At 35.0% G+C, this 27,120-nt stretch overlaps 1 protein-coding gene across 1 annotated transcript in view; it reads left to right on the top strand.

The window, feature by feature from the left end:
• The window catches only part of UGGT2 (UDP-glucose glycoprotein glucosyltransferase 2), an 86,624-nt gene that overhangs the window by 14,998 nt on the left and 44,506 nt on the right, over positions 1–27,120 (top strand). Inside the window, exons 6-14 of the mRNA XM_082774822.1 lie at positions 1,403–1,499; positions 2,560–2,638; positions 4,172–4,272; positions 8,002–8,101; positions 12,386–12,446; positions 17,016–17,107; positions 18,667–18,817; positions 20,949–21,068; positions 23,878–23,963. Of these exons, the coding sequence (XP_082630948.1) occupies positions 1,403–1,499; positions 2,560–2,638; positions 4,172–4,272; positions 8,002–8,101; positions 12,386–12,446; positions 17,016–17,107; positions 18,667–18,817; positions 20,949–21,068; positions 23,878–23,963 (887 nt within the window). The remainder of the gene's footprint in view (positions 1–1,402; positions 1,500–2,559; positions 2,639–4,171; positions 4,273–8,001; positions 8,102–12,385; positions 12,447–17,015; positions 17,108–18,666; positions 18,818–20,948; positions 21,069–23,877; positions 23,964–27,120) is intronic.

Below are 27,120 nucleotides of genomic sequence, written 5' to 3'. Positions count from 1 at the left end.
GTTAATATTAATCACAATTAATTATTAATTATTAATAATCAATAAGTAATATTAATCATAATTAATTATGTGTATTTTTACATAATCTAATTATAATCTCATGTTCTTTGTAGTACAATAGCATAGGCTGTCACTTTTGTGGCATTTGCGTTCCACAGTGTCAGTATTTTCAACATTTAACGTTTAAACATAATGTTGCTGATTGTTTTCCCTAACTTACTCCCTGAAACGTGACAGTGCAAGACACATACCAGTACATGGAGTTATGTTGTCTCCTTGTTTTGATTCTCAGAAGGCTTTTGTAATTCATATTCGAAGTACAGCTCTTAAATAGTGCAGCTAATGCAAGAATAATCTGATGCAGTAAGAGGTTGCTGTGTTTTATATAGACCAGGCATTTCAGGGAAATGGGATTTTTAGTTTGCAGATTAACTTTCAGAGCTGTTTGCTTATGGGAATGAAATAGAGAATTGGAGGAAGTCAGTCTTAAATTCTAAGTTGTAAGGGCTGTAGTTTTTACTGAACTTTCAGTTCTTCTTTTTTGCACTTTTTTTTCCCAACTAAATACCTGTGGTCTCCATGCTCCTTGCTCCTCTCCCATGGAGACTGATTCTCCCTCCATTTTTTCATTATATGCCAGAAGAGGGAGTATTGAGAGTAAAAGAGGTACACAGCCTTTCTGTGGTCTATTTTTATTTTTTTTTTATCTTGAAGCCGAAAGGCTTTCAAGATATTGTTGCTGCACATGTGCAAATTGCATTTTGGGAAGGGATTTTTTTTTTTGCATTTTGGGCAGATTAGGGCACTTTTTCACATATGAGTAATTACTCTGTTGAATGTCAGACTTCCACTCCAAAGTTAGAAACATTTGATCTTATTAATAAAATTGGCAACGCGTTTTTAGCTGTGATACCTTAATAATAATTCTTAATCTTCTTTATAGAAAGTGATTGATCCTTTCAACAAAACTTTTGGAAGGTATCAGCCTGATGCATACTTTCCTCCTTACATTCTAAAGTCTGGCAAATTTAAAAGGATATAAGAATTGTTTAAAATGTGAATTGTTAAGCATCAGTAATTAATTGTATAGGGTGCTACCAGCTCTGCTGTTCTAATCCTTCTAATATTATATGAGGGAATTACTATTTTGACAGCCTTTCTATATTCTACAGGAGATAAAAGAAGTTCTTACTTTCTATATACACCTCCTCAGTGGGTTGACAATATGCCTTGCATGACTTTTATTTTGTTTGATGTAGTATTCCATGCTTTGAATCATATATTGAAAGATTAAGTTACTATTGGCATAACATGTTAAAGTTACAGTACTGCGTATTGTAAATCTAAAGATAAAGTTTTTAAAGTTTTGTTTTTGTTCTGTTAAAATAATACTGTCCAACAGAAACCAAGTTCCAGGAAAATGTATTTATCTGGATATGGTGTAGAACTTGCAATAAAGAGCACAGAATACAAAGCAGTAGATGATACACAGGTTAAAGGTATGTTGTTTTTTACATTTATGGTATCTTATTGGAGTTACTATTAAAATATATAAATATATTTAGCTATGAAGTCGGTAGTATTTTGAAAGTTATACTTTATTTTTGCACAAGGAATTCTTGGACATTAAGAACTAAGACATTAAAATGCATGGGATCATTTGTGAACAACTCTGCTTAGAACATAGTTCATTACTTAACCTGTAATTACTGTTATCTGTGGCTGTACTTCAGAATGTAAACTATTCTTCTCCTTTCAATAAGTATAAGATTGTTTAACCTTTGTTCTTCAATTATTTTATATTTGTTGGCATCCCTAATATGGTAGTTATCACAATAACTACACATTAGTGTTTTGCAGTTGCTTTTTTTCCTGAATTTGTTTCTAATTTTTCTAATTTAAAAAAAAAACTTTACATTCTTCTATAGGATCATAGAATTTGTTGCCAGTATATGTTCCTACATGTTGAAATGAGACATACACCACAGAAAATAGAAACTGTAGCATTCTGACACAGAGAAATTACTTTGTGTGGAGATTTGCAAGATTTAAAGAAACTTATAGTTATCTGTGCTTTGGCAAGACTATGGTTTAATAGCCCTGGAGCCCCTTCAAAAATAGATTTATTTTTTTTTAAAGGAAATAAACAAATCTCTCACTTGCATCAAATGCTAGTTGGAGGTTCAAGCACTTTAAAGGCATCATGTTTTTCAAGCATAAATCTGGTATTAGTTGGCTGATAAGAGTTTCCCACTTAATCAAACTGAGAAATGGCTATTTTGGAAAGTGAACTATTTAACCATAGCAATTTATATTGAAATTGTAAACATCAGATGAATTATATTTTAAAAATAATTCCACTGTTGCTAAGTTCTGTAAAGTGATTCATTCTGATGCCAAAATGTGAATGCAAAGATATAAATCTAATTGAAATTACATCTGGGAATGACAACTTTCAGATTGCATATTTCTGTTAACAGTTTTATAATTCATAGGAATTATACAGCAGGATACTTCAGTAACTTTCTTGTGTATTGCTTATATGTGCTGCATGTTCAGGATCAAATGACACACAGAAAGAGGAAGATGACGATGATGAAGAAAGTGATGTCCAAGGATTTCTTTTCCACAAGTTAACGTGAGTTGACATAAGATATAATTAAACTTTTGCATTTTTTTCTGGAACCTGAACCAAAATTAAAGTCTTTTATAGAATTAGTAAGATTTATGTTGCAAATGACTATATTTGCTAAACAGTTGTTTATTCATTTCATTTCAATTATTGCTTTTTGATTTCTAATTCTCTTACAATTTATACAGTTGTGGGGTTTGTTGTTTTTTTTGTTTGTTTGTTTGTTTTTAAGTAAAAAATTTCCTCTGAGCAACAGCCACAAAAACTTAGATACAAACATGTCAACATGGGAAACATATGGGAAACAGTTGCTGCTATTTCTGTTTTCAGATAATTACAGATCAAAACAAATAGCAAGCCATGAACTGTAGCCACATAAGGTGTTTTCAAGATGAATAGTTACTCATTTCTTGGGTTTAAGGAGCGATATTTTGAGGAAGATATGATTGTTGTTAGTGTCTTCTTAGTTTGTCATTTCTAGGACTGTGTTACAAGTATGTAAAAAGGGAATTTTCTGTCTTTACTTCCCTTTTCAGTGAGTATTCTTTCTTTGAGGAACCTGGATTGTATTTTAATCCCAGAACAACAGTCTTGATATGTGATTTTTTTCCCTTTTCCGATAAAAGGCAGCATTCTTTAGATGATAGAAATATTCCAACAGCTAAAAATTGTTGGGGGGTGGGAGGAGAAGGAATTCCTTGTGAAACTTCCTAGTATCTACAATAAAATATGAAATATTATGAAAATTAGTCTTAATGTTTTAAATGTCTGTTTTTAGCTGCTGTTTGCTTCTTGTTCTATATTTCTTGTAGAAGAGTCTTTAAAAGTCTAATGGAGATTGTTTGCTATTGGAGGGTATCTTGTCTTTCTTTGTCTTGTCTTTGAGGGGAAAGAAGTCTTTCCCCTCAAAACTTCTTTGCCCAATTATCTTTTGGAAAAAGATATCCAAGGTTTTGGGCACTGTGCTCTTCTTCAAGCCTGACCAGTGATTTTTGTGCTCAGCAGCTTGATTTTGTCAGTGATGTTAATTTATAAAAAACGGTCTCTAACTAGGCGTTCTCATTCCATACAAACAATATCTTGCTTATATATTTCATGGATAATACAACAAGCTCTGTTATTTTTCAGTTACAGTTCATATATAGTATAGTTAATATTTAATTAAGCATGCAATATGCTATAGTAAACTAACTGTAGAGCTTATAACCACTTTAAGTTTACTGCTGTTTACAGCTGCATTGTGTCAATATTATTTAGACTTTGAGTTCATTTATTCCATCAAGATATTTGTGACAGGGTTTAAGACAGATCACTACAAACCAATTGAACTCTTCCTTGCAATTAACAGGCTTTTAGTCCTCACAAATCACCCTTTTCGCATCCCAAATCCTCATTTGTGTTTTGAGAATGAATTAAAAATTTAATTCTTGCTTGATAACATAACGATATAGTGCTACAGCTGTGTGTAATACAGTAGATAAAAGCAGGCATTTCTGGATGTCATTAATTTGTCTTCATTTTTAAAATGTTTTGGTACAGACAGATGCATCCTGATCTGAAAAATAATCTGAAAGAGTTTAAAAAGCATCTAATTGAAACTACTAACAACATGGAACCGCTGAAGGTTTGGGAGTTACAAGGTATGTATTGCATTTTTCTGAATTAGCATGGTGCTCTCAGTTTTCCTTTGATGTATCACCATTAAAATAAAAGCTGTTTTAAAAAGAGACATATAGTTTCATAAAAACAATATTATATCAAGTATTTAAAGAGAACATGTTTGTATCTTCTCCTAGTATTATGTGAGAGAAATTGAAGGAACATTGAAGTCATTTCATATGATGGAGAACCAGAACTAGCTTTATTGATTTTAAAGACGGAAGTTAAATTGCACCGTTTTCTGCCTGATGTGTTATCTAAGATATTAAATTTAGTTTCAGGGTTGTACGTGAGGGGTCAGGCAAAAAAATAATGTTTTGACATGACCATTGAAGAAATACCAGTTAAGACATTTTGCTTTCTTTCATTTATAAATTCTATTTTTTATCAGTGTGGTGGAGTTGACACACATACATTTTTAATATAACGTCAGATAAAAGAACATGCTTTAAAAAACTTTGTGTAGCAAAGGAGAGCAATACAGAGATGATGATTTCTGAGCAGTTCCTGTGCTGATGACCTACAAGAGGACATTCTGTAGCTGTAGAAGAGAATTATAAATCCCTCTGAAATGGTGATTTTTGCCCTGTTATTTCTCAGAATGCACCATGCATTACGATTACGAGGTAGTGTCATTGTAGCACATAAACTATTTCTATCAGACCTCTCCCATGCCGAGTATGAAAGAAGATGACGGCAAAACTTAGAGATTTTTTTTTAATTGAAAGTATGCAAATACTTTTAAAAATGAGAATGTTGTGCCCATTTTCGTCATTATTGTTTTATATGTTAATGTAATTGCTCCTAAAAGACATCTTAATATGCCAATGGAAACAATATATTGATAATATTTCATCTTTCTGAATACATTTACATTTAAAACAAATCAGAAAAGGAAGATTTAGGAAGAAATTTTGAAGTGTGAAGCTGTGTCTTCCATGAGTGCCTTTTTTTTTTTTTTTTTCCTGTGCTATTTCCCACATTTCTGCTGTCCTGCGTGGGATGCATATCTTCAACTATGGGTAGCTGTTAGATTTCCTACAGAATCTAACCTCTTCCAGGTAGATAGGCCTGTCCTGTAGGTCTCCGTGCAGATGTTCTGCAGTGTCTAAAATGGTGAGCGGAAAGTTTGCCAAGATGCTTACTCTAAGGTCCCTAAAATGTCATGACACTTAAGTTTCAGCAACTACATTTTACCTGTACTTCACTGTTAAACAACAACCGAATCAAAAATGATTTGCCTTCATACTAGTGAAGGAGACTGAGCAATCATCTGTTCTCCAGTTTCCTTTCAGGAAGATTTTGTTATGGGGATTGTTAGCCATATGCAGTCTGAAACTGGCTATTTAAGATAATTTTTAGTTTGCTTGCAGTCTTATACCAAATAACTCCCCTTCAGTTATAGGATTTACCTTGGTTGTTAATAATAATAATAATAATAATAATAATAATAATAATAATAATAATAATAATAATTAATTCCAGAGAAATCTACTGTGCAAATAAAAAGAAAATTCTCTTTTTGTCTGGTTAAAAAGTTCTACATGATCAAATACTACTCTATTGATGTTCAAGCAGAAACAGTAGTGAAGCTTTGATCCCTTTACTGCCCACCTTCAAAAGCCAGTATAAGATCTGTACCTAGTGGTGGTCTTTTCTGTGGTATCAGGGCTATATAAATAGAAATTAAATTGGCTCTGCACCCCAAGCAACCAGTTCATACAGGTGTTGAAAGTAGTCAAGCACTGGGATGGATGCTGTTTGTTCGGTGCCAAAGGAACTGACAGTACGTGAGTACATTCAGTGCCTTTTCAGGTAGAATCATAGTCATTCGGGTTGGAAAAGGCCTCTAAGATCATCTGTTCCAACCTTTAACACAGTACTGACAAGTCCACCATTAAACCATGCTACTAAGTTCTACATCTACACGTTTCTCAAAGACCTTCAGCCTCCTCTTTGTAAGGTGCAAGTGTTTTGATGCTTTTAATCCTGACATGACTACTTTCTATTGTTCATTCTCCATGACTAATTATACAGGCTGCATTAGTAGCTCAGCTACTCTCTAATTTCCTTTAGCCAGCCTCCAAGTAAAAATCTAGCCAAATTTAACTAAAACTCCCTCAGCTATGGGGGCATACTTCTATTAATAAAGTGACCCTAAACACCCTTCAAGAATCCAATTTAAGAGCTGTATGTTTTAGATAAGTAATTAGATTTACTATTCATAATGAAGAATGATGTGCAGAGTATCAATTTGGTATTCTCTTTAATAACTCATTCTTTTATCTGTGTGAATAGCCTCTCACTCTCTAGTGCTTCATTAGCTTTCAAAGCATACTTTGAGGTCTGCTTTAAGCTCAGGATCTTCTTTTCCCAAGGTGCCCTACACTGCTGTCTCAGCTGTGTTGAGTACCACAACAGGGAGGTCTGCAAGTGCACATCCCAGACCAGAGATAACCAGGAAGGTACAAAGACATACCCGCTTTGCTCAGTGGGATTTGAAAATTTGTACTCTAAGCTGTTCAGCATTAGATGGAAATTATTAGTAATTTTTGAAGGCTTATGCGATGGTCTTTTCAGTGCAAGTCCTAAGTGCACAACAGGTGAGGCATCTATCTCTAGTAACAGTAGCAATTAGGTATTGCCTCACCTGATCACAGCTTATGTGGCTCCTGAAAGAGATCTGAAATGCTCTTTTTGAAAACAGTGATCTCACTATTGGAAGTATTGTTGTAAGTATTAAGAAATTTCTAGTTAACAATCCACCTCTCAAACTCACTTTTTTTATTATTTTTTCCTAAACAAGATATATCTTATATCAGGCTAACTTGAAATGCACACTGTCCTCTTTTCTTCGGGCTGCTTTTTAATTCCTGCCTGCTTCAGAACGATGGTGCAGAGTTCTGTAAGGCAGCAGCCTCAATGACTTTGTGCCTAGCTCTTTTTACTGTATGTAGCATCCACTTTCCTCAGACTGAGTCGTCTGAGGCCTTCGGTTTCTGTTCAGGCATCTTAACTAACAAATAATGGGAAAAAGCATCATTACTCTGAGGCTGTTAGTCACAGTATATCCAAAGTAGATGGAAACACCTAGTGTATTATTTCCCTTACCTATCAGTGTCAAAGTTGTTGAGTAGAGGGAAAAAAGGATATCTCCTTTAAAAATTGCACTAGATACTTACAAGAACTGAAATTTCACAGTCCTTGTTTCAGGAGTCTCAGTATTATGTTCCTGAGAAAATGTTGCAAACTCTTGATGTTTGTACATCTTACCTGCTTAATACAGCCTTCTTAGATTTATTATATCTGCACCCAGAAAATCCTGTGAAGTCCTGGAGCTGGAAAGATCTTTTTTTTGGCTGCAGTTACAGGCTGCTGTGGGTTGGTCTGTGTCTAGGTTTCAGCATCATACACTTGTGATACTAGTACAGTAGCATGTGATTAATTGTCTATTTTTTTTCCATGTGTTTTTGTAAAACTTAGAAATTACATGTACAATATGCTCAAGATAGCCAAGCAGAAATTGTATGAGAAGCCCTGATTTTAGTATTTCCAACTTCTCAAGGGCCTGTCTTTTCAACCTTAATAATGTTACTTCATAATCTTTTATAATGTCTAATTGAGGCATAAAAAAAAATATAATGTGTGTGTATGGAAAGGTTTTCTGGTTGTAGGCACTATTGATATTTCCAGACTGTTTTTTTTTTCAGATCTTAGTTTTCAAGCAGCTGCTCGAATTATGTCTAGCCCTGCTTATGATGCCTTAAAGGTGATGAAAGACATAGCTCAGAACTTCCCAATAAGAGCCAGGTATGATATTTATACTTGTTTTTCAAATACTGTGTTTATGTTTGTGTTTGAATTTAATGACAATAATACAGATTTACAGCCAAATCCTGCAGTCAGATATTCATGTTTTACAGCTCACTAGATGGATTCCAGACAATTTAATTGAGTAGATAATAACTCCTGGGAGAGCTCATGATTGGTCTCTTAAATGTTTCCCATCTGATGTGTGAGATGCCATGAAGGCATCCTAATCCTTCAGGCACTTATTATTGAAAACCTAGTCCTCTGGGCTTTTCTGGAATTATATTTTCCCAGGTGCAAAGTTCTGTTGAATTAATAGCAAATCTACTTGCAGTCAAAAGAGGCAAAATTCTGTTAATTTCATAGGGGATCTACACACACTAGTTCAAAGCACAACACTGCTGATAAGATACAACCGTGGCTACTGTATGTTAGGGTTCTTACTGGGGAAGATCTGTCTCCCATAACAGATCAGTTAACAGAATATCAAGGTAAATGCTAAGTAAATTAATAGCATTTCCCTTTGTACTAATATTAAAGATTGCCCTTCCTGTAAGCCAATTGTACTGCAATTGAGAAATGTTTTCCTTTACATTTAATAAGTTCTTCACGTAATCCTATCAGCAGTATTTGCTTGAATTACTGAATTAAATATGATGCTAAATATGGTTCTTAACTCAGTGTGCTTTCATATTTTACAACTCTTGTTTAATTATCGTTATGTTTCATTATCATCTCTGATTATCTGTTAGTGAAAATCAACACTGTAATGGAAAAACTGCATTTTGTTTCAAGAAAGAAAAAAAGTTTTAAAATGCCTGAAACATAATTATTATGAAATGATAAGGTACAAGTTTACACTTAGATTAGCAATCAGAAAATGCATCTTTTTATTACAAAATAATGGAAATGTACACAATGTTGAACTGCAAAGCCAGTTCTGTTCTTTAAATGACAGGAAAAAAAGTCATTTCAAAGTATTCCAGGTGACATTTAAGTCACTGATTTCAAAATTCATTAAGTTGTTACATCCTACTCCAATTCCTGACATGCAGTTGTGGCACTAGAGCGGAATTTACAAATATTTTATTTTTATTTTTCTGGGTAAAAGTATAGGAAGACTTTAAAACTACTAAAAGGGGAGTTGTAGTTCCTGCTCTGCATAATTTCTTCTGTTATCTTTAACATGAGAGATTACAAATATTTAAATAATTTGAAAAGTTAGTAGGTCTGCATTCACAAGAATTTTAAATCAAAGGGCCATTGTCTAAAAATGGTACACCACATGTATTTCCCCAGTAACCTAATCACACTTAACCTGTAGAATCAGAAATACTAGTTAAATAAAAATAAAAATAAAAATAAAAATAAAAATAAAAATAAAAATAAAAATAAAAATAAAAATAAAAATAAAAAGGGAGATGAAAATATATTACTTAATTACCTTAGATAGATAACTGAGTATTATAATAGTACTGTTTCAGAACTGTTTACATTTAGATATGAAAGCAACCATTTTTTCATTATGCAAATTTTGGTTTGAAAATGCTGTATAAAAATCTAGAACTATAGTTATGAAAATAAAAATTAAATATTATATCCTCCTTAAGAATTGAAGGATTCTTTAGACCGTAACAAATTAATATAGCATTCCTCTGAGAGTTTCTTTCACTTCATAGTTTATTATCTACATTTTTGTGTCATAGTATTTTCATTTGAAAAGGTTAGTCTGAGGGGGATTTTACAAAATGTCATCAGATGTAGACACTGTAACAACTAATATATTTCATGTTGACATTTTGATAATATTTTATAAGATATTTTTCAGTTTTGATTTTTTATAAATGGTTGTCATGAATATATGCTATGTAAAAATGCAGAAGTAAGTATTATAGTACTCAAGTTTTTTGCTATTCATTCGTAATTCATGAGCGTTAACATTATGAACATGTGCAAGATTTCCTTTTTTTCCCTGATATGCAGTACTGTATAGCTACGTGTTCTTTCACATAAGAATTAAGATGCATATATTATCTGATAGAAAATATTTCAACCTTAGAGACATGCAAGAACATTCCTGTGACATGTAGAATGATCATTAGAATCCATTTACTTTCAGGTGTTAAAACTTTTCTGGTTGGTGAGTCCTTATCAGTGACTATTTTGAAAAACAATGCATAAAACTTAGTGAAGCTCTGAACAGATGACTGAACTCAAAACACACAAATGTCTTTCACAAGTACTTTTACTTGCTACCTCAAGTTCATAGGGTGTTCTTCTCGATGACTGGCCAAGACAGAATGACTGAGGTGGGAAGGGATCTCTGGAGGCCATCTGGTCCAACCCCTGCTCCAGCAGGGCCACCCAGAGCAGGTAGCCCAGGACCATGTCCAGGTGGCTTTTGAAGATCTCTAAGGAGATCTCCACCACCATTCAGGACAACTTGTGCCAGTGCTCCATCACCCACACAGCACAGAAGTGCTGCCTGATGTCCAGCAGGAGCCTCCTGTGTTCCAGGTTGTGCCCCTTGCCTCTTGATATGGTATCGTCCCTTACACTTACCACACTTTCTCCCTAAAATCTTGCAAGAATCCTGCAACATGAACTGTCATATACAGACGAGGAGCTGGTTAATGTTTCTAAACATATTGGGTTTTTTTACTATAAAAATAATTAGCAGTAAAGTTGATCTTGCGCTGGCCATTATTTTACTTCCTTGTTAATGTTTGGCCAGCTTTGTCTTGTCCTTTCTGCTTTTTATTATTTTCACATTCATCTTTTATGTTTCTCCTTTTTATCTTTGTAGTTTTTATCATCAGTTTATGCAGATGAAGCACTGATTCTGAGAGTTGCAGACCCCACTAAAAATTATGTTGAATTTAGCAAAATAAAAGTTATAAGCAAGTCATTAAGCTTGTCCTCTGGTGATTACTGATAATAATACATCTGATCTATTTTGTAGCACTGTCTTTGAGATCACAGTTTGAGTTTCAGCTTTCCCATTTTGAGCCAATTTTGAGCTAAGGAAAATACACCAAGTATGGGCTTGTTTAAATACAGCTCCTTCTTGACCCTCTCTTGCCATTTCATTGCATGCACTGCTTCGCAGTGACAAAAATAACCTGCCAGAATATGTACAGGGGGTGGATGGAAAAAGTTATTTACATTAAGAAGGAGAAGCTGTGATGAATTTTGTAATATTTATAAACAAAGCTTGGAGATCATGTTGTTTGCACTTAACAACAAGTCCCTTTGATAACCTGGAAAACCTGAATATTTGTTTAAAGTAAACAGATTTTGCATCTTATTTCTGACATACTGTGAAAAGTATGTGGAATTTATTAGCAAGGTCTATTCTAAGCCATTTTGGTTTTGGGAGGGAAGTGAATGGCTATGTTATTAAATAGCTATTTTGCTGCCATAATATTTGAAGTTGAGTTAGTAGATAATTCTTAGTTTGTTTAGTTAACTTCCAGGTTTAAGATGACTTCAGTTTTTCTTTGTCCCATACAGATTTGCTAAAACACATACAATTATAATCGTTTTTCTTTGGTGAAAAAATGTGGATAATGAAGTATTTATTTTGGCATTCATTGGCGGAGTCAGATTTAGGTTAATATAGTTTTGGGTTTCATAAAGAATGGTGAAATTAATTTGCCTCTGGGTGTATTTTACCCAAGCCTAGTAGTTATAAACTTTACATACAATGCATTGTGACAGATGAAGGTAAAATAGTCAAAATAGTCTTTTTACAATGTTCTTGAAAAGTAAAAATGATAAATCAATGGATTATCACTTAAAAGTTAGAATGACTAAGGAAACTGACTTCAAAAGCATCAAATTGTGTCCTTGGCCACCTGTGCTCTAAGGTTGCATAGCATAGAGGTATTAACATTAACTTAAAAGATACAGTTACGATGTTCATTTAGGCAATAGTTTAGATATTCAAACAACTTCCTTTTTTGTAATATACATGCTATGTTCCAGAAAAGCAAGAGGAAAAATTGAGAGTTGTAAAAAATAATAATAATAAAAATAAATGCTGATCATATTTCTTCAACAAAACTTAACATAAACTTGAAATTTAGATTTACTAGAGTACTAGAGAAGATATTTGTTTTGAAAATAAAACATTTATGACACAATGCATTACTCTCTAAGTCTTACTTATAGCATTTTCAATTACAGTGCATTAGATGCCATATTAAAATAATACGTTTCAAATTGTTTAATATAGTTTTAAAAATACAGTGGTTGAGTGATACCAATATTTCATTTTTACAGATCATTGACCAGAGTGCCAGTAGACAAGCAAATGCGAAATGAAATAGAAGAAAATCAGAAGGTTTGTTTTATTTCTTCCAGTACCCATTTTGGTTACTGTCATATTACAGTGTTCGGAGATTTGTAATAGTGCAGCAGCTTTCACATGGTTTCTTTCAGAGCAAAGTAGTTAATGTTTTTTGTTTGCTTGTTTTATTTTGTTTTACTTTTTGCTGTTCTTGGTACTTTTCTCTTTCCCTCTTTTTGCTTTACAGAATTAGGCAAGAAAAAACTATTGTTCTGGAGTGTTGTGTTCAGTCTTAAATAGTATACTGTGAAAGCAAGGTAACAGTTAATCTTTTATAGAGCTTGGTGTTGAATGTAGGCCTGCTGTTTATGTTATGGTCAGGACATGCTAGTTTTGAGCTTTCCATTTTACTAGAATCATGCATGCAACTCTTATGCAAGATATTTTGAACATTTTCTATAGTAGGTAGATTTATTTTCATCCTTGCTGTGTTGCATCTTTTGTGCTTAGTATCACATGAAGCGGCATTGCTCTTGTGTTTTTGGCTGGTCACTTCAACCAGTGCTAAAGTGTCACTTTGCACCGTAGCGATTTCCTGACAAATGTATTTTCTGTCTGAGCTCAGAGATTGAATTTGTTGTTTCACTTAAGTGTTAAATATTAGCTACTGTGCTTTTAGGACTGGTCTCCTGAAATGGCAGGTCCAAGATCAGCATCGTTGTGTTTTTAAATGGATCTATTAAGACCTATTTGTGTCTGTATCGCTAGACCATGTAAATGTTCCTTTGACATGAATAGTACTTCCATGGCATCGTCCTCAATCTTTCTTTAGATTAATATTTATTACCCAGTTTTTAGTTGCCATTGCTGTTGGCGTGACAGATGTTGCCAATCTCTGTGCTCAAGTAGCAGGCCTTCCTACAAGTGGCTGTTTCCTGTCAAAGAGGAAGTGTAGTGAGCAAACCCTGTAGCTGGTTTTGAGAAATCTGACTTCTTGCACGTGCAGGTTAAGTTCTGAGTAGGCAGCATTCTCCTGATTTTCAGTCTGTGACTCATGCATTTGTCAGAATATGTATTTTTGTGTGATACTAAGACTGACCAACCACTACTGTGATGGGGTTCCTTATTTTTTTACTTAAAGCACTCTTGTACTTTTGTAACATCTCTGTGTATCATTTTGCTTTATATTCATTCTGGTATTTGTCTTGCCAAGACTACTATCTCTAGGGGAATGCCTTTCCAGTTTCCTCCACCTTCCAAAAAAGTGAAAACGAACCATGTCCCTGTTGTGCTGTGAAGCCCACTGATGCAGTCTTCTCATAAGGAGCCTCCACTCCAGCTACATTTCACATTAATGTGTTAGAGCTTTCCACCATGCAAAACTAATGTAAGACTTTCTGGTCTTGAGTATTCCTGCCCAAATAGTGGCAGACTCGAGCGTTGCACAGTTGTGTCAGTAGATGATAGTGGTTTTGTCAACAGATGATTGCACATGGGATTGGTGCATTGAAAATATGATGCGCATATCCCAGCAGATCACCGTGGGCCCTTCAGCTTTCTTTTGTGCTAGGTGCTTGTTTGGTTCTTGGGTAGATGATGCACTTTTTTGCAGAGTGTTTTTGCAGAGATCTCTGAATGCACTATGGAGACTTCTTGCTTCGTGCTCTGGTGAGAAGTGCCATAGTTTCTCCACAAGGCAGTGAATCAATATCTGTACCCTGCTTCATTGCTTTCTGTATACATCCAAGAAATACATTTTCCTATATCTCATTGTTGTTAAGCTTGTAGCCAGGACAGAGCAAAACAGCTTTGATGACCATAGTTTCTCCACAGTATATGAGTGTTAAAATCAGGTCCTTCCTTGTTGCTTGGTATGGTCTTTAAAATATCTTGCTTCAATTAAGGCTCTGTAAACACAAAAAAACAAAACCAGTTTCTTAAGCAAAAACTACTCTGCTCCAAAACACATAAAAAGTATATCAGGAATTAAAATGGCTAGTATTACAAAAGATAAGGACTAGGCAAAGTAACAAAGACTTGGATTGAAATGAAGATACCTGCATTTAGGCACATCCATATATGTATCTAAACTCCTCTTATAGAAATGAAGCTGTAGTCAATGTACATCAAAAACAATTTTTCTCTCTCAGTGGTTGTTTTGTGGGATGTGACTGAGTTGCCTAAACCTGGATTTCTGATGTCATTTGCCATGTCAGGGGGTATCTGTAATAGCCACACAGGTGTGGTGAACACGGCCATGGGGACATCCATTCCCTTCTGCCTGATTTGTATTTCCCAGTTCAGAAGCCTTATCCTGAGACTTTTCAATGCCTCAAATGACATTGGATATCTTTGTGGTTGGTCAGCTGAACCACTGGCATGATTCCATAGACTGGATTGAATGCATTAACTATAACACGATTTAAGGCACCTAAATTTTAAGTTTCATATACTACATCCTACAGGTCTTTAGACAGCTAAAAACCAAAATCTGTTGAATAAAAGTAGGGAAACTTCCTGAACACTGCTGCTAGAGCACAATAAATTGGCATGTGCATTCTTGAACTGCAGTGCATCCATCTAGCAGCAGGAGAGATATGATCTCATGCTGTGTGTAGCTGAGTGATTCCCTCTCAAGATAATGAAAGTTGAATAGGAAATGTAACGGGAGGAAATAAAGGTATTAAAAGTTGAAAGGCATGTGATGATTTAGATGTAATGAGTTGATATCCAACTAAAAAATATACAAAGAACTGCTATGGGTAAAACAAAAAAGAAAATCTCATTAAACACATCTCAAAACTTCCAGTGCAATAATTTGCTGACAGTTTAGCAACAAAATACTGTGTGAGTATTATTAGCAGTAAATTCTAGTCTTAGGTGTCTAAATACTGCTTCCATCAAAGTTGTTAAGGCAAATGGATGAACTTCTGAATAATCAAATGCCTATTATCAAAGATGTGTAATGTGTCTCAGCTCTGAATCAGCCCAGTTTTTGTCCTACAGTACCAAAGGATTTGGAAACATGTAGAATCCCATTGCAATACCTGTTGGCTGATTCTTTTATCTTTGTTCTTGCATTTGTTTCAGTTAGTGTCAATTCTTGTATGACCTATATCAGGCGGTTGCGATTTTGTAAGCTTTCAGTCACGGTACGAGATCTCTTAGCCTACATGGTGATTTCAGGGCTTCAGGGAGAGGGCCTGTTCTACCTGCCTGGCTTTTCTCACAAGATCTGAGTAAGGGCCCTGAAAGATGCTGGTAAGATTTTGCAAGGCTGGAATCCTGCTTATATTTGCTGTTCACTCCTTAAGTCAAGTGGTATTAATAGGGAATTTTCTGCAGTCACAGCACTTTGTGGTACAACCGTGGTATTAAAATCATGGTCAGTTAGATTCGCTAACTACAGGAATATTTCAGGTCTATCTAGGACTTTGCTTCTCTGCCTGGTGCAGAGTGAAAGTGAGACTTTGGGAGGGTATTTAATTTTATATGAAGCTAGGAAAAATGTAAATGTCAGACACCAGCTACTACTTCTCGGTCTTGTTTTAATGGTTGCATAAGCTTTACAGCTTTCAATATTTTCCTGATTTTTCTCTCATTAGTTCAGAGGCAATCTCATAAGTGAAGTCATACACACAGCCCGAGTTGCTTGCTTTAAGTGTGCTTTTGTTGAAACTGCATTTTTTGTTCACTGTTTTGTTCAATAAGCGAGAATTAAATGAGAAAAAAAAAATCTTTTATTTTGTTTGTTTGTTTGTTTTGTGTGTGTGTTTTGTTTTGTTTTTTTCCTTGCATACTTACAACGCTTTCCAGTCCTCTGTTGGGAATTAAGACAGATCTGGAAATCTGACAGCTCCTCATGGTGTTAGTTGGAATAAACTGTTGTTGTTGCTCCTGTTACTTATCTTGCTACAGCCACTGTCAATAGTTTGAACAGTGTGGTGCCTCACTGCTCTCTGAGAAAAAATGATAAGGCAGTTCTTACTCACTAAATACTTCCTTCATCTTGTGTTTGTTTGATTTTTGTGGTTTTTCTCTTTGCAAAGCAGGGATATGCTGTCCCTTTCTGATCTACGGTCTTTTCAAGATCCCATTGTTAAATGAGATTGTATGTTTCTAGTCTGTCTTTTCTACCTTCCCTGAAGAATTGCTACTGCACATTTTTGGAATTGTGCAAGATTTTTAGGTATTAAGAAAGCTAGTTTGGAGTGGAGGTATGAAGGATGTGTTGGGCCTCCATTTACTTTTTGTTTGGACATTAAAGTATTTGCAGGAGAAATGTTGGGGGGGTACTTTTTCAAAAAATTATGAGCCATAATTTGGTATTTTCACTTTCTGTTGGCAGACACTGAGAATGTGCCATTGTCTATACCTTCTACAGGCAGGGCTACACTGGGAGGGCTTATACAACTATTTTAATTGACAGTGTGTTAAACAACACCTGTAGAAGTATGCTTTAAATATTTTTACTAATAACATTGAGATAAGAGAAGAAATTATACTGAAGAGATTTGATGTGTCTGTTTTGTAGGATTGCATACAGTTTTGTATATGTGTGTGCGTATGTATGTTAGTGTTTACACATGTCTAAATAAGTTAGCAATGCTTTTTATTTTTAAGCATCTTCATGAAACACTTGGAATCCAACCCGGAGAAGCACGTTTATTTGTAAATGGCCTTCATATTGACCTAGATTTTCATGATCCATTTAGGTAAGAGCGTATGTTTGGCTTGAAAATTACAGAATTACTAATAATTCTGGAGCTGTGCTCATGGTGATAGATAATCTAATCTGTTGCATTTTGGGGGCCAGGAGGTATTTCAATAGAGAGAATATTGCTTTACAGTCATTTTGCTTTGTATATGAAAATTGCAGAAGTAGTTGAAACCACTATTTTTTTCTTGGATTATGTGTTCTATAATTTACTTACAATTTTATATCTTACCATGTAAAATTAATTTTGAAACGGAAGGAATCCAACGCGTGTATACAAAGGTAGGAAGAACACTTCAGAAAAAGTAAATTAAGTGCTCTCTCATCTTTATTTCATAAGAATTACAAAAAAATTACGGGCATTAAATTTAGTTTAAAGATACCTTGGATAATTTTAGGCATGTTAGTGAGTCTGTACCCAGTCACCTTTTCTGATGAGTTCTGTTATTATATTCTAATATGCTTTTTTTCTATAAGAAAACTTCTTCCAGTTTCTGTAATTACAGTATAATTATATTGCTTGTGATTTGCCTCTTCTTTGCAAGAACTCATAAAAACTGTGGACATTTTCCATTCCTCTGCATGTTGTGAACAACAAGATAGACATGACTACTTCAGAATCATGTTGGTGGCATGCAAACTGTCAATAAGTCTGCAATGCTAAGGCTGAAGTTTTTTTATGTTCTTGATTTGTCAGTCTACCATTTTTATTTTTTATTTTTCTATTCCATGTCATCTTTTGTCCTTTGATGAAGATCCTAAATGTTTTTGGTTCTAGTGTTTATAGTTTTGGTTTTTTTACTACATGTTTTTCTCAGAGTTTTGAGATGGAGTCAATTGCATCTTTTTTGGTAATGATGCAAATATTAATAGGTACTTTAAAATGATAATGCTAAATTTAATTTCAATATGATTTAGAAGAAACTTTTTGAAATAGAGAAAACTCAGGATGAAACAAAACAGAAATAAAGATGTTTGTAAAATCTATTGTGTTCTAACGGGCAAATACTTCAGGCTTGCTTCCATTATTAATATCGAATTTTCAGAATGTAACAAATGAGTCCTGTTGAGGAATCTGGGAAATATCTTCACGTGATCTGAGAGGTGTAGCTCTGTACTTCCTCCCTGCCATTTTCAGTGTTCTGCCATAATGCAGACATAGGGTTTGTCTGTGTCTCCGTCACTTGCTACTACACTTATCTACACTCATCTATGTTTATCTACACTCTTCTTGGAATCCTGCCTCAGCCAGGGCAATGCAACAAGCAGCCTTCCCCTCTGCTGCCCTGTGACATCCTTTTAAAGATGGAGGAAAATCATGTAAAATAGAAGTGAATAAACCAAAATTGTATAATCTGTTAGAATCCTGGTTTGAAATACATTGTGGATAAATACTTGTGTTATGAATATATTTTATTTTAGACATTTGACTTTAGGAGAAAGTAAGAATGATTTTTAATACTAAAAGTAATCTTTGCCTTAACAGTTTTTGAAATATTTTTCCTTGTTATGCCATGACAAGATTTCATAGATCGACATTTTGTTTTCTTGAAAAAGTATCTTAGAGACTCTTAAAGTGGATGGAAAAGTAATGCATGGCCTTCATGAACTTGGAATCAAAGAGGAGACCCTGAGTAAATTTATGAGATTGCATATACATCCGGCAGATGACAGTTATGCACTAGACATTCGCCATTCTTCGATAATAGTGAGTATTTAAACTCATTAAAATTATTTTTTTTTAATATTGCAGATTTCTTACCTCTATGTATGAGACAGTCTAATACTGTAGTATATGAAGTACAGTTGAAATAAGAGGCATAAAAATGTGTAAATAAGTAGTGTAAGATACTTTGGAGGGTGGTACTCCTTCAGCGTATTTTAGGAATAATTTTCTCTAGTATATATCTTACTAAAATTTTAAGGTGTAGGATGTTTAAAAGAAAAGAAGAATGTGTCTAAGAGTAGGTGCAAATCATAGTTGTAGAATTTGACTTTGAAGCAACTAGTCACAGAATCACAGAATTGTAGGGGTTGGAAGGGACCTCAAGAAATCATCGGGTCTCCAACCCCCCCTGCCAAAGCAGGTTCCCTAGAGCAGATTGCCCAGGTAGGCGTCCAGTCGGGCCTTGGATATCTCCAGGGAAGGAGACTCCACAACCTCCCTGGGCAGCCTGTCCCAGTGCTCCGTCACCCTCACCATGAAGAAGTTCTTTTGCATGTTGGTGTGGAACTTCCTGGGCTCCATCTTGTGGCCATTGCCTCTTGTCCTGTCCCCACAAACCACTGAAAAGAGGTTGGCCAAATCCCTCTATCTTCCACACTTAAGATACTTGTAAACATCAGTAAGATCCCCTCTCAGTCTTCCTCAGTCTTCTCTTCTCCAGGCTGAACAGACCCAGGTCTCTCAGCCTTTCCTCATAGGGAAGATGTTCCAGGCCCCATATCATCTCTGTGGCCCTGTGCTGGACTCTTTCCAGGAGTTCCCTGTCTTTTTTGTACCGGGGAGCCCAGAACTGGACACAGTACTCATAATCACAAAATCACAGAATAGTTGAGATTGGAAGGGACCTCCGGAGGTCGTCTAGTCCAAACTTCTGGCTCAAGCAGGGTCTCAGAGAGCACGTTGCACAAGATTGTGTCAAGGCAGCTTTTGAATATCTCCAGTGAAGGAGACTGTTCAACCTATCTGGGCAGCCTGTTCCAGTGCTCAGTCACCCTCACAGTAAAGAAGTTTCTCCTCATGTTCGGATGGAACCTCCTGTGTTTCAGTTTGTGCCCATTGCCTCTTGTCCTATTGCTGGGTACCACTGAGGAGAGTCTGGCCCCATCTTCTGACATCCTCCCTTCAGAAAGTTACAGATGTTGGTCAGAAATCCCTGAGCCTCCTCTTCTCCAGGCTGAACAATCCCAGCTCCCTCAGCCTTTCCTCATATGAGAAATGTTTCAGTCCCTTGATCATTTTAATAGCTCTTCGCTGGACTCACTCCATGTCTCCCATGGCCTGGAGAGAGCGAGTGCTTTTGCTTATATTATGCAAGACTGCAGAAAGTACTTTAAAAGTAGGATAAGTGAATTGTGGAGAACTTACACATCTTGTTTTCCGTTGTCCAATGACTCTGCTTTTTTCCCTTGTTTTTCAAAGTTCTTAGTTGTCAAAACAAAGGTTATATGCATATGGAAAAGGCACAAGAAGACTAATTTTCTTCACCTGCAAGAAGCATGTGTCTCTCTCCTGTTTGCCAATTATAGATAGCTTGCACAGAAAACAGTGTAAGAACAGTACACAGTGATAAATATTAATATGAAAGAAAAAGAAAAAATGAAAACTTATAAAATTGTATTTTTGACAACACATAAAAATTGACTGTAATGGATCATCTATTAATTACTGAGTTATTCTGATATATCTTAATAATAGTGCTGCTGCAGCTGATAGATAAATATTGTATGTCTTTCAAGGTGTCTGTGCTATGTTACACACATATCTGTGTGGTAAGTTGTTATGATCTTTGTATTGTGAAAGTATTTTCCACGCTTGAAAAAATGTTTTTATTCACATTTTGATACAGAAAACAAAAGCTTTTTTCCTTTTCCTTTCATAATTAGTTCTGTCATGTGCTGAAAAAACAAACAGCAAAAAAACCTGAACATTGTGACTGAAAAGAAAAAAAATATATTAATTTTAGAAGCTGTTTTCTGTTACTAATTAAAAAAGAAATAGAACTTTTTTGTGTTTCCAGGCTTTCTGTGTGTTTTAAAATAGCTTTATTTATACATACATAGTTTATCCACTAGTTAGTGTGTGTTTTTTAAATAGTTGGCTTTTTTTGTTGTAGTGGATTAATGACATAGAAAAAGACCACAGCTATAGCACATGGCCTGCAAGCTATCAGGAACTGCTAAAACCTACATTTCCTGGAGTTATACAGCAGATCAGACGCAATTTATATAATTTGGTAAGTTTAGATAACATTTTTTTTTTACATAATGTATGTATCAATATGTGCACACAGTTTATTGAAAAATACACATTCTGTATTCACTGTTGGGTTATGGTTTTGTGTTTTCTTTGTGGGTCTACCAACAGCAATGAGAATCTTTTTGTTTCGTAAGTCACATGTGATTACTAGCCTGATTTCTAGAACTGTTGTTTCAGTCTTTTATCTATTTAGTGTAGCAGATTTTTGGTGAAATGGTTTATTTCTATGAAATGTTCCCAGAATTATAATTAATGTTAAATTTTACATTCTACACAGAGTTTCTTGGTAAACTGGACTATTTTCTAGTCATGATGTAAATATACATACATCGGTACATTGTTCTGTATATTTGGCCGTGTAATGAAAGGATAATAGTAGACAAAGACAATGGAAATTTCCAGTACTATATCATCAAATTAAATTCTTCAAAATGTAGAAGTGAAGGGGCATAAGTGAAGACCCTGAAACTAGAGTTCAAAAGCCTGTTGACTATAACAGCTGAATAATCCTTAGAACAACAAGAAACTATTTTTACAGCTGATTGATATCTCAGGACAGTTAACTTGTGAATGTCAAACTAAGATCAATTAATTGAGTAATTCTTTATAGTAGATGCTTCCATTAAAAGCAGTTTTTTAATTCCCTCTTTATTTCTCGTTTTTCAGGCTTTGCAAGCAAGTCTTGCGAATCTTCTTAATTTTTGTTAATCTGTGTTTATGCCAGGCAACTGACTGTATTATAAATTAGCCTCTTAGTTTATTGGAATCCTTAATAGAGTTACCATTAGGATTGGTGAAGTAACACCACTCTTAAGATTCAGGGACAAAAGACAAAGATTGAAATGTTGCACCAGCAGGCCATCAACTTTTAGAGGAAAGGAGGAACATGTGCTTCATTTCAAGACTATTTTAGAAAATGTTGCCAGTTTCATGGAAGATTCACCACTGACTTAGGTTTCCTTCTCAAGCAATTAGATTGCTTTTATATATCACCAAAGAATACATTTGGAAATGCAAAATAATGAAAGGTCTGCTTCTACTGCCTTGGTATACAGTTTAGGAGATGAAAAGAATGCATGGGGTTAGCACTGAAGAATACAGGAAGAAAGTTATTCCAGCCCTATAAGGAAAATATGTTGAAATTCTTCTGATTTATTGGATAACATGATAATGCTCTAATGCTCTTTAACCTCTCTGACAAGAAAATGATGTAAATGACATTCAGAAGGCAATATTGTTACAGTTTGACAGAGGAATGCAAACTTTTTTATCTTTTTGAGTAAAGAGGAAAATAAATCATGAGCTACTTCTACATGATGAGCAAAGCCCCACTGAATTAATTTGTATTTTTTGATAAATGCTAGTGTCCAGTGGGTGCTTATCTAGGAAGAATATAAAATATAATTTCTTTCAAAATAGCTCAAAATGAATATTATTCTGGAGAATGAGGGGAAGCTCTGACGGTACAGTTATGTCAGCTTCCTTGTGCATTACTGTAATACTTTGACCTGCATGACAACACAGACTGGTTTTCCAGAGGATGTTTGCGGTGTGCACTGCAAATAAAAGTTTATCCTCACTGATTGAACAAATACTCAGTATTTCATTTTTTTACTCCCCATATTGTTGGCTTTCTTAGTTTTATACTATACAATATCTGACTTTTTTTTGCCCAGAGCTTTACTGTTCCCTTCCTTGCTGCATATAGATGATTCACAATTATTAGTAAGTTTTCTTCATAGAAAACTACTGAGTGAAGGTCATGGTAACTGTTCTTGTTTTAGAAGTGGTGAGCTGAGGTACAGAAAGCATACAAATTATGAATGTCTTGTAGTCTAATTTTTCCTCTATATGTAGCATTTAGTATCTCTTAGTAAGTTAAGGAAGCAGCTATTGCTGTTCTAAATTAAAATAATTACAAAAGGCAGTTGAATGAAGTTCAATGCATACAAAAACAACCAAGATACAAACAATATATAACTAAAATATGCATGCTTGCAATGAAGCAAAAGGTGTGTATAATATAAAGTAGATTGCATATGTGTTCAAAGTTAAATGTTGGTATAGATTTATATAACAGCTTTATTATAGAAATCGACAACATATCATTTAACCATAATCCGAGGGGGAGGGAGTGTTCCAAATTTTAAAATTATTCTGCTGCATTTCAGCTACTCTAACAAAATTGTGATCCGTTCTAAAGGGACTTGAATGCAAAGCTGAATAAATAAGGTACCAATGTCATAATTAAATATGCATAAGTATAATCTACCCATGCAGACAAATCACAGTTTTGGATTCTGTGCATGCCTGAAAGATCTGATTTTACACTCCAAGCTACAACAAATGAGACAGTGAATACAAGGATATGTGAGACAGGAAAGAATTATTTCCCAGTGCTCCATTTTTAAAATACAGTTTTATGTCAACATATTCTGTTTACTTCTTTTAGTTTGGTTTTCTTGACAGTAGAGACTTAATTGCAAGTAGTAATAGAAAAATTAGCACTAGATCTTTTTTTAAATAGATAACTTCAATTAAAATAGATAAAATAGTGGCACAGTCTTTCAAAGGAGAGTTTACAGTTGGTTTGAAGTTTAATAAACAGTTAAATCCTGCTGCTTGGTATTTGGTCCAAATCCATTAATTCTGAAGGTTTTTTCATTCATACTAATCATGTTTTCTTACAATGAACGTTCTAGGAAAATGAAAACATTTGGGGTGTACAGCTCAGAAAGAGGCATAAAGACAAAATATTGTCTCTATAACATATTTTCTCTTATTAGGTTCTTTTTGTTGACCCAGTCCAAGAAGATACAGATGATTATATGAAATTGGCAGAACTATTCTATCATCATAATGTACCACTTCGGTAAGGAAAACCTGAAAGTATTGAAGGAAAGTCTTAAAAGAAAGCTGCTTTCCTTTTTTCTTTCTCATCTTTTATTCTGCTAAGCAAAGAAATGAATTCAGAGGAAGTTTAATGTAACAACATTCTAATAAGCTGTATTTTTTGACCACTTGTGTTAAGCTTGCTAGAGTATTAAGTATTCTTAAGCAAGTAGGATATAAAGGATAGCATACCTGATTGAGTGGAAAATAAACTGTAAAGTTCTGATTTAAAGTTACTTTCTCAAATAGTCCTGCTGGATGCCTATGTGAAGTTACATTATAAGCAAAATATTCTGTAAGCAGACACACAGTTAGTAAAACATGATTTGAGGGTATTTTGTATTTTATTTCTTTGAATTGAGTTTGCTTTACTTAATTTTGTTGTTAAAAAACTCTTTAAAGTGAGATTAACCTCAGCAAATTCTGAATTTCTAGAAATCAGTCATGGGAGTCTGAACTAGCAGTCACTTGAGAGAAAGAGACACTTGTGAAGAAGAATCCAGTTGTTCTGAGATATCTACTTTATGAGAAAATGAATTGTTCTTCAGAGTGTCTGTTTTACAGGTTATAAAAGAGAAGAGTGTCTGACCTAGATCCAAGGTTCAGCAAGATGAACTCCATATTAAATATTTAAAATCTTCCCATGAAATGGTTTGCTGTTTCCCCAGTAAATTGCAGGAGTTTCCTTTATTTTTTTTTGTCAGGATTTTTAAATCTGAGTTTCCTTTAATTTTTTTTGCAGTTCCTATTGCTTATTATTATTATCATTATTATTATTATTACTATTATTTGGTGACAAAAAAGTAAAGGAGAATAGATATTAGTTATCCGTGCATTTTCTCTCTATGTGGGAGACAACACTACTTCAGCCCTTGAGGAAAATATATCAGAGAATCTGATTTTCCTTTTCTGATATGTAATAGCATAAGAGCAGCCAAACTGAGTCAGACTAAAGGTCCATTTAGGTTAGTCTGTCATGGGCTTAAGGAACTCTGCAATGGGCTTAACGAAGCTACCTATGTAAAATAAAAAGAACAGGTTAACAAGATCCTTTGCCTGAGTATTTTCATAGCCTTCAGGCATTTGGAGATCAAAGGGTTCCAGATTTGGTTTCTAACTATTCAGCAACAATAATTGATTTCTCTTCCATAGACCTTTCTGCTTTCTCCTTGAATTCATGTAAATTTTACCACCCACAGTATCTTTGCCAAACATTTTCACATTCGACTTATGTGGTACATGAAGAACTACTTCATTTGTTTTGAGCCAGACTTCCACTAGCTTCATTTACTGATTCCATAGTTTTTATAACCAGAAGAGACTCAGCAGTTTCTCCCATTCTCTAGATGCCATTTACATTTACAGAGATCTATGATATTCTACCACAGTCATTTCTTTCCCTAGGCTACTAGTTATTATTTGAAACCTGTTCTGAAGGTTTTTTTGTTGTCTTAGGCGTCCTTCCCTGAACTATCTTAGTGTTAACATAACTTCACTGAGATGAAGGCAACAGCCCGTACACACTATTGAAGATGTAGACAAACCATGGGGTCTCTACTCTTCTATGTTTTGTTTTGTTGACTGTTCCTACTGTACCCAGATGACACAAGATTTTGGAAGAGTTATTTACAGTAATGATAGATGTAAAAAAATGGAAGAAGCAGTTTATTGTAGAAGATGATGCATCTTTATGTGTTAATCATTATTTACATCTTTTTAGAAAATGTGCTGTATTTCTTACTTCTCTCTGTTCTTGTGATTTGATGCAGTCCTAATTATGACCTGAACATTCATCTAAGCAATATTACGCTGACATAACACATTTATTATTGTTAGATTAGAAATATCTGATGTGCAGTGGCTATTTAAATGAAAACCTGGCTTCCTAAATCATGAAAGTTGTTGAATTTTTGCAAATAAATATAGAGGTCTTCTGAAATGTGGACCCAGTATTGCAGATTCTCATGTTCTTGTAGCAGCTCTCAGGTACCATGAGATCAGTAGATCTCTCATGTGCTTGTAGCAGCTATGATGGAGCTGTATGCTATATGGAAATAATTCCAAAATGCACAGAAATGAATGAAATTCCAAAATGCACAAGCAGAAGCCAGCTTTGAGTCTGTGTGCTGCTCCTTTAGAAACTCCTTTGTGATTCCTCTGTTCTGTCTAATTCTCCTCTTTTTGATAGCTGGCATGATTTTCCAGCTCTTTACCAATCTCTCTGTGTTCAGAACATTATCCAGCGCTGCTATTTGTGTAGTCAGGGATCGGCAGCAGTTTATCCAGCTGTGTTTCCTAAATGGCTGCAGTTGTGTAAGGAAGTCAGCACATGGAGCAGTTTTGGTTGCAGTTGTCAGGGAGAGGCATGCATACCTGTACATTTGCTAAAAAGTAAATACAGAAGAGAACAAAGCTGAACAGACGCTTCCAGAGGGATTTTTCATGGAGCAGTTTTTCTGGGGCACTGTTGGTTTTGTCTTGGGAGAAGTGATAGCTACTAGTAGAGGATTTTTCTGTAAATCCAGTGTGAGTAGCATTAGCTATTCAGGATGATTGAAGGCTGTGTTCTGGGAAACTGCACAAGGTGGATCTGAGCTGTAAAAGCAGCAGACTATGTACATAAAATCTCTATTTTTATCTAAATTTCCGATTCTTAAAAAAACATGATTTTGGTTGTTGTTTTGGTTTGATCCTGGCAGACAGCACAGCTCCGCACAGCCATTCGCCCACTCTCCCCACATGGGGATAGAAGAGAGAATCGGAAAGGTAAAAGTGCAAGTATTCATGGGTTGAGATAAGGACAGCTTACTAGGTAAAGCAAAAGCTGCACATGCAAGCCAGGCAGAATCAGGAATTCATTCAATCCTTCCCATGGGCAGGCAGGTGCTCAGCCACTTCCAGGAAAGCAGGGCTCATCACAAGTAACAGTTTCTCGGAAGACAAACCCCATCCCTCTAAATGTTCACCTGCCTTCTTTACCCCAGCTCCTATTGCTGAGGATGGCATCATATGCTATGGGACATCCCTCTGGGCAGCCTGGGCCAGCTGTCCTGGCTGTGTCCCCTCCCAGCTCCTGGTGCATCCCGAGCCTCCTCGCTGGCAGGGCAGCACGAGAAGCTGAAAAGTCCCTGCCTCTG

The sequence above is a fragment of the Aythya marila genome (assembly GCF_965140915.1).
Source record: "Aythya marila genome assembly, chromosome: 1".
NCBI lineage: Eukaryota > Metazoa > Chordata > Aves > Anseriformes > Anatidae > Aythya > Aythya marila.
This window is presented reverse-complemented; position numbering and strand designations above follow the sequence as displayed.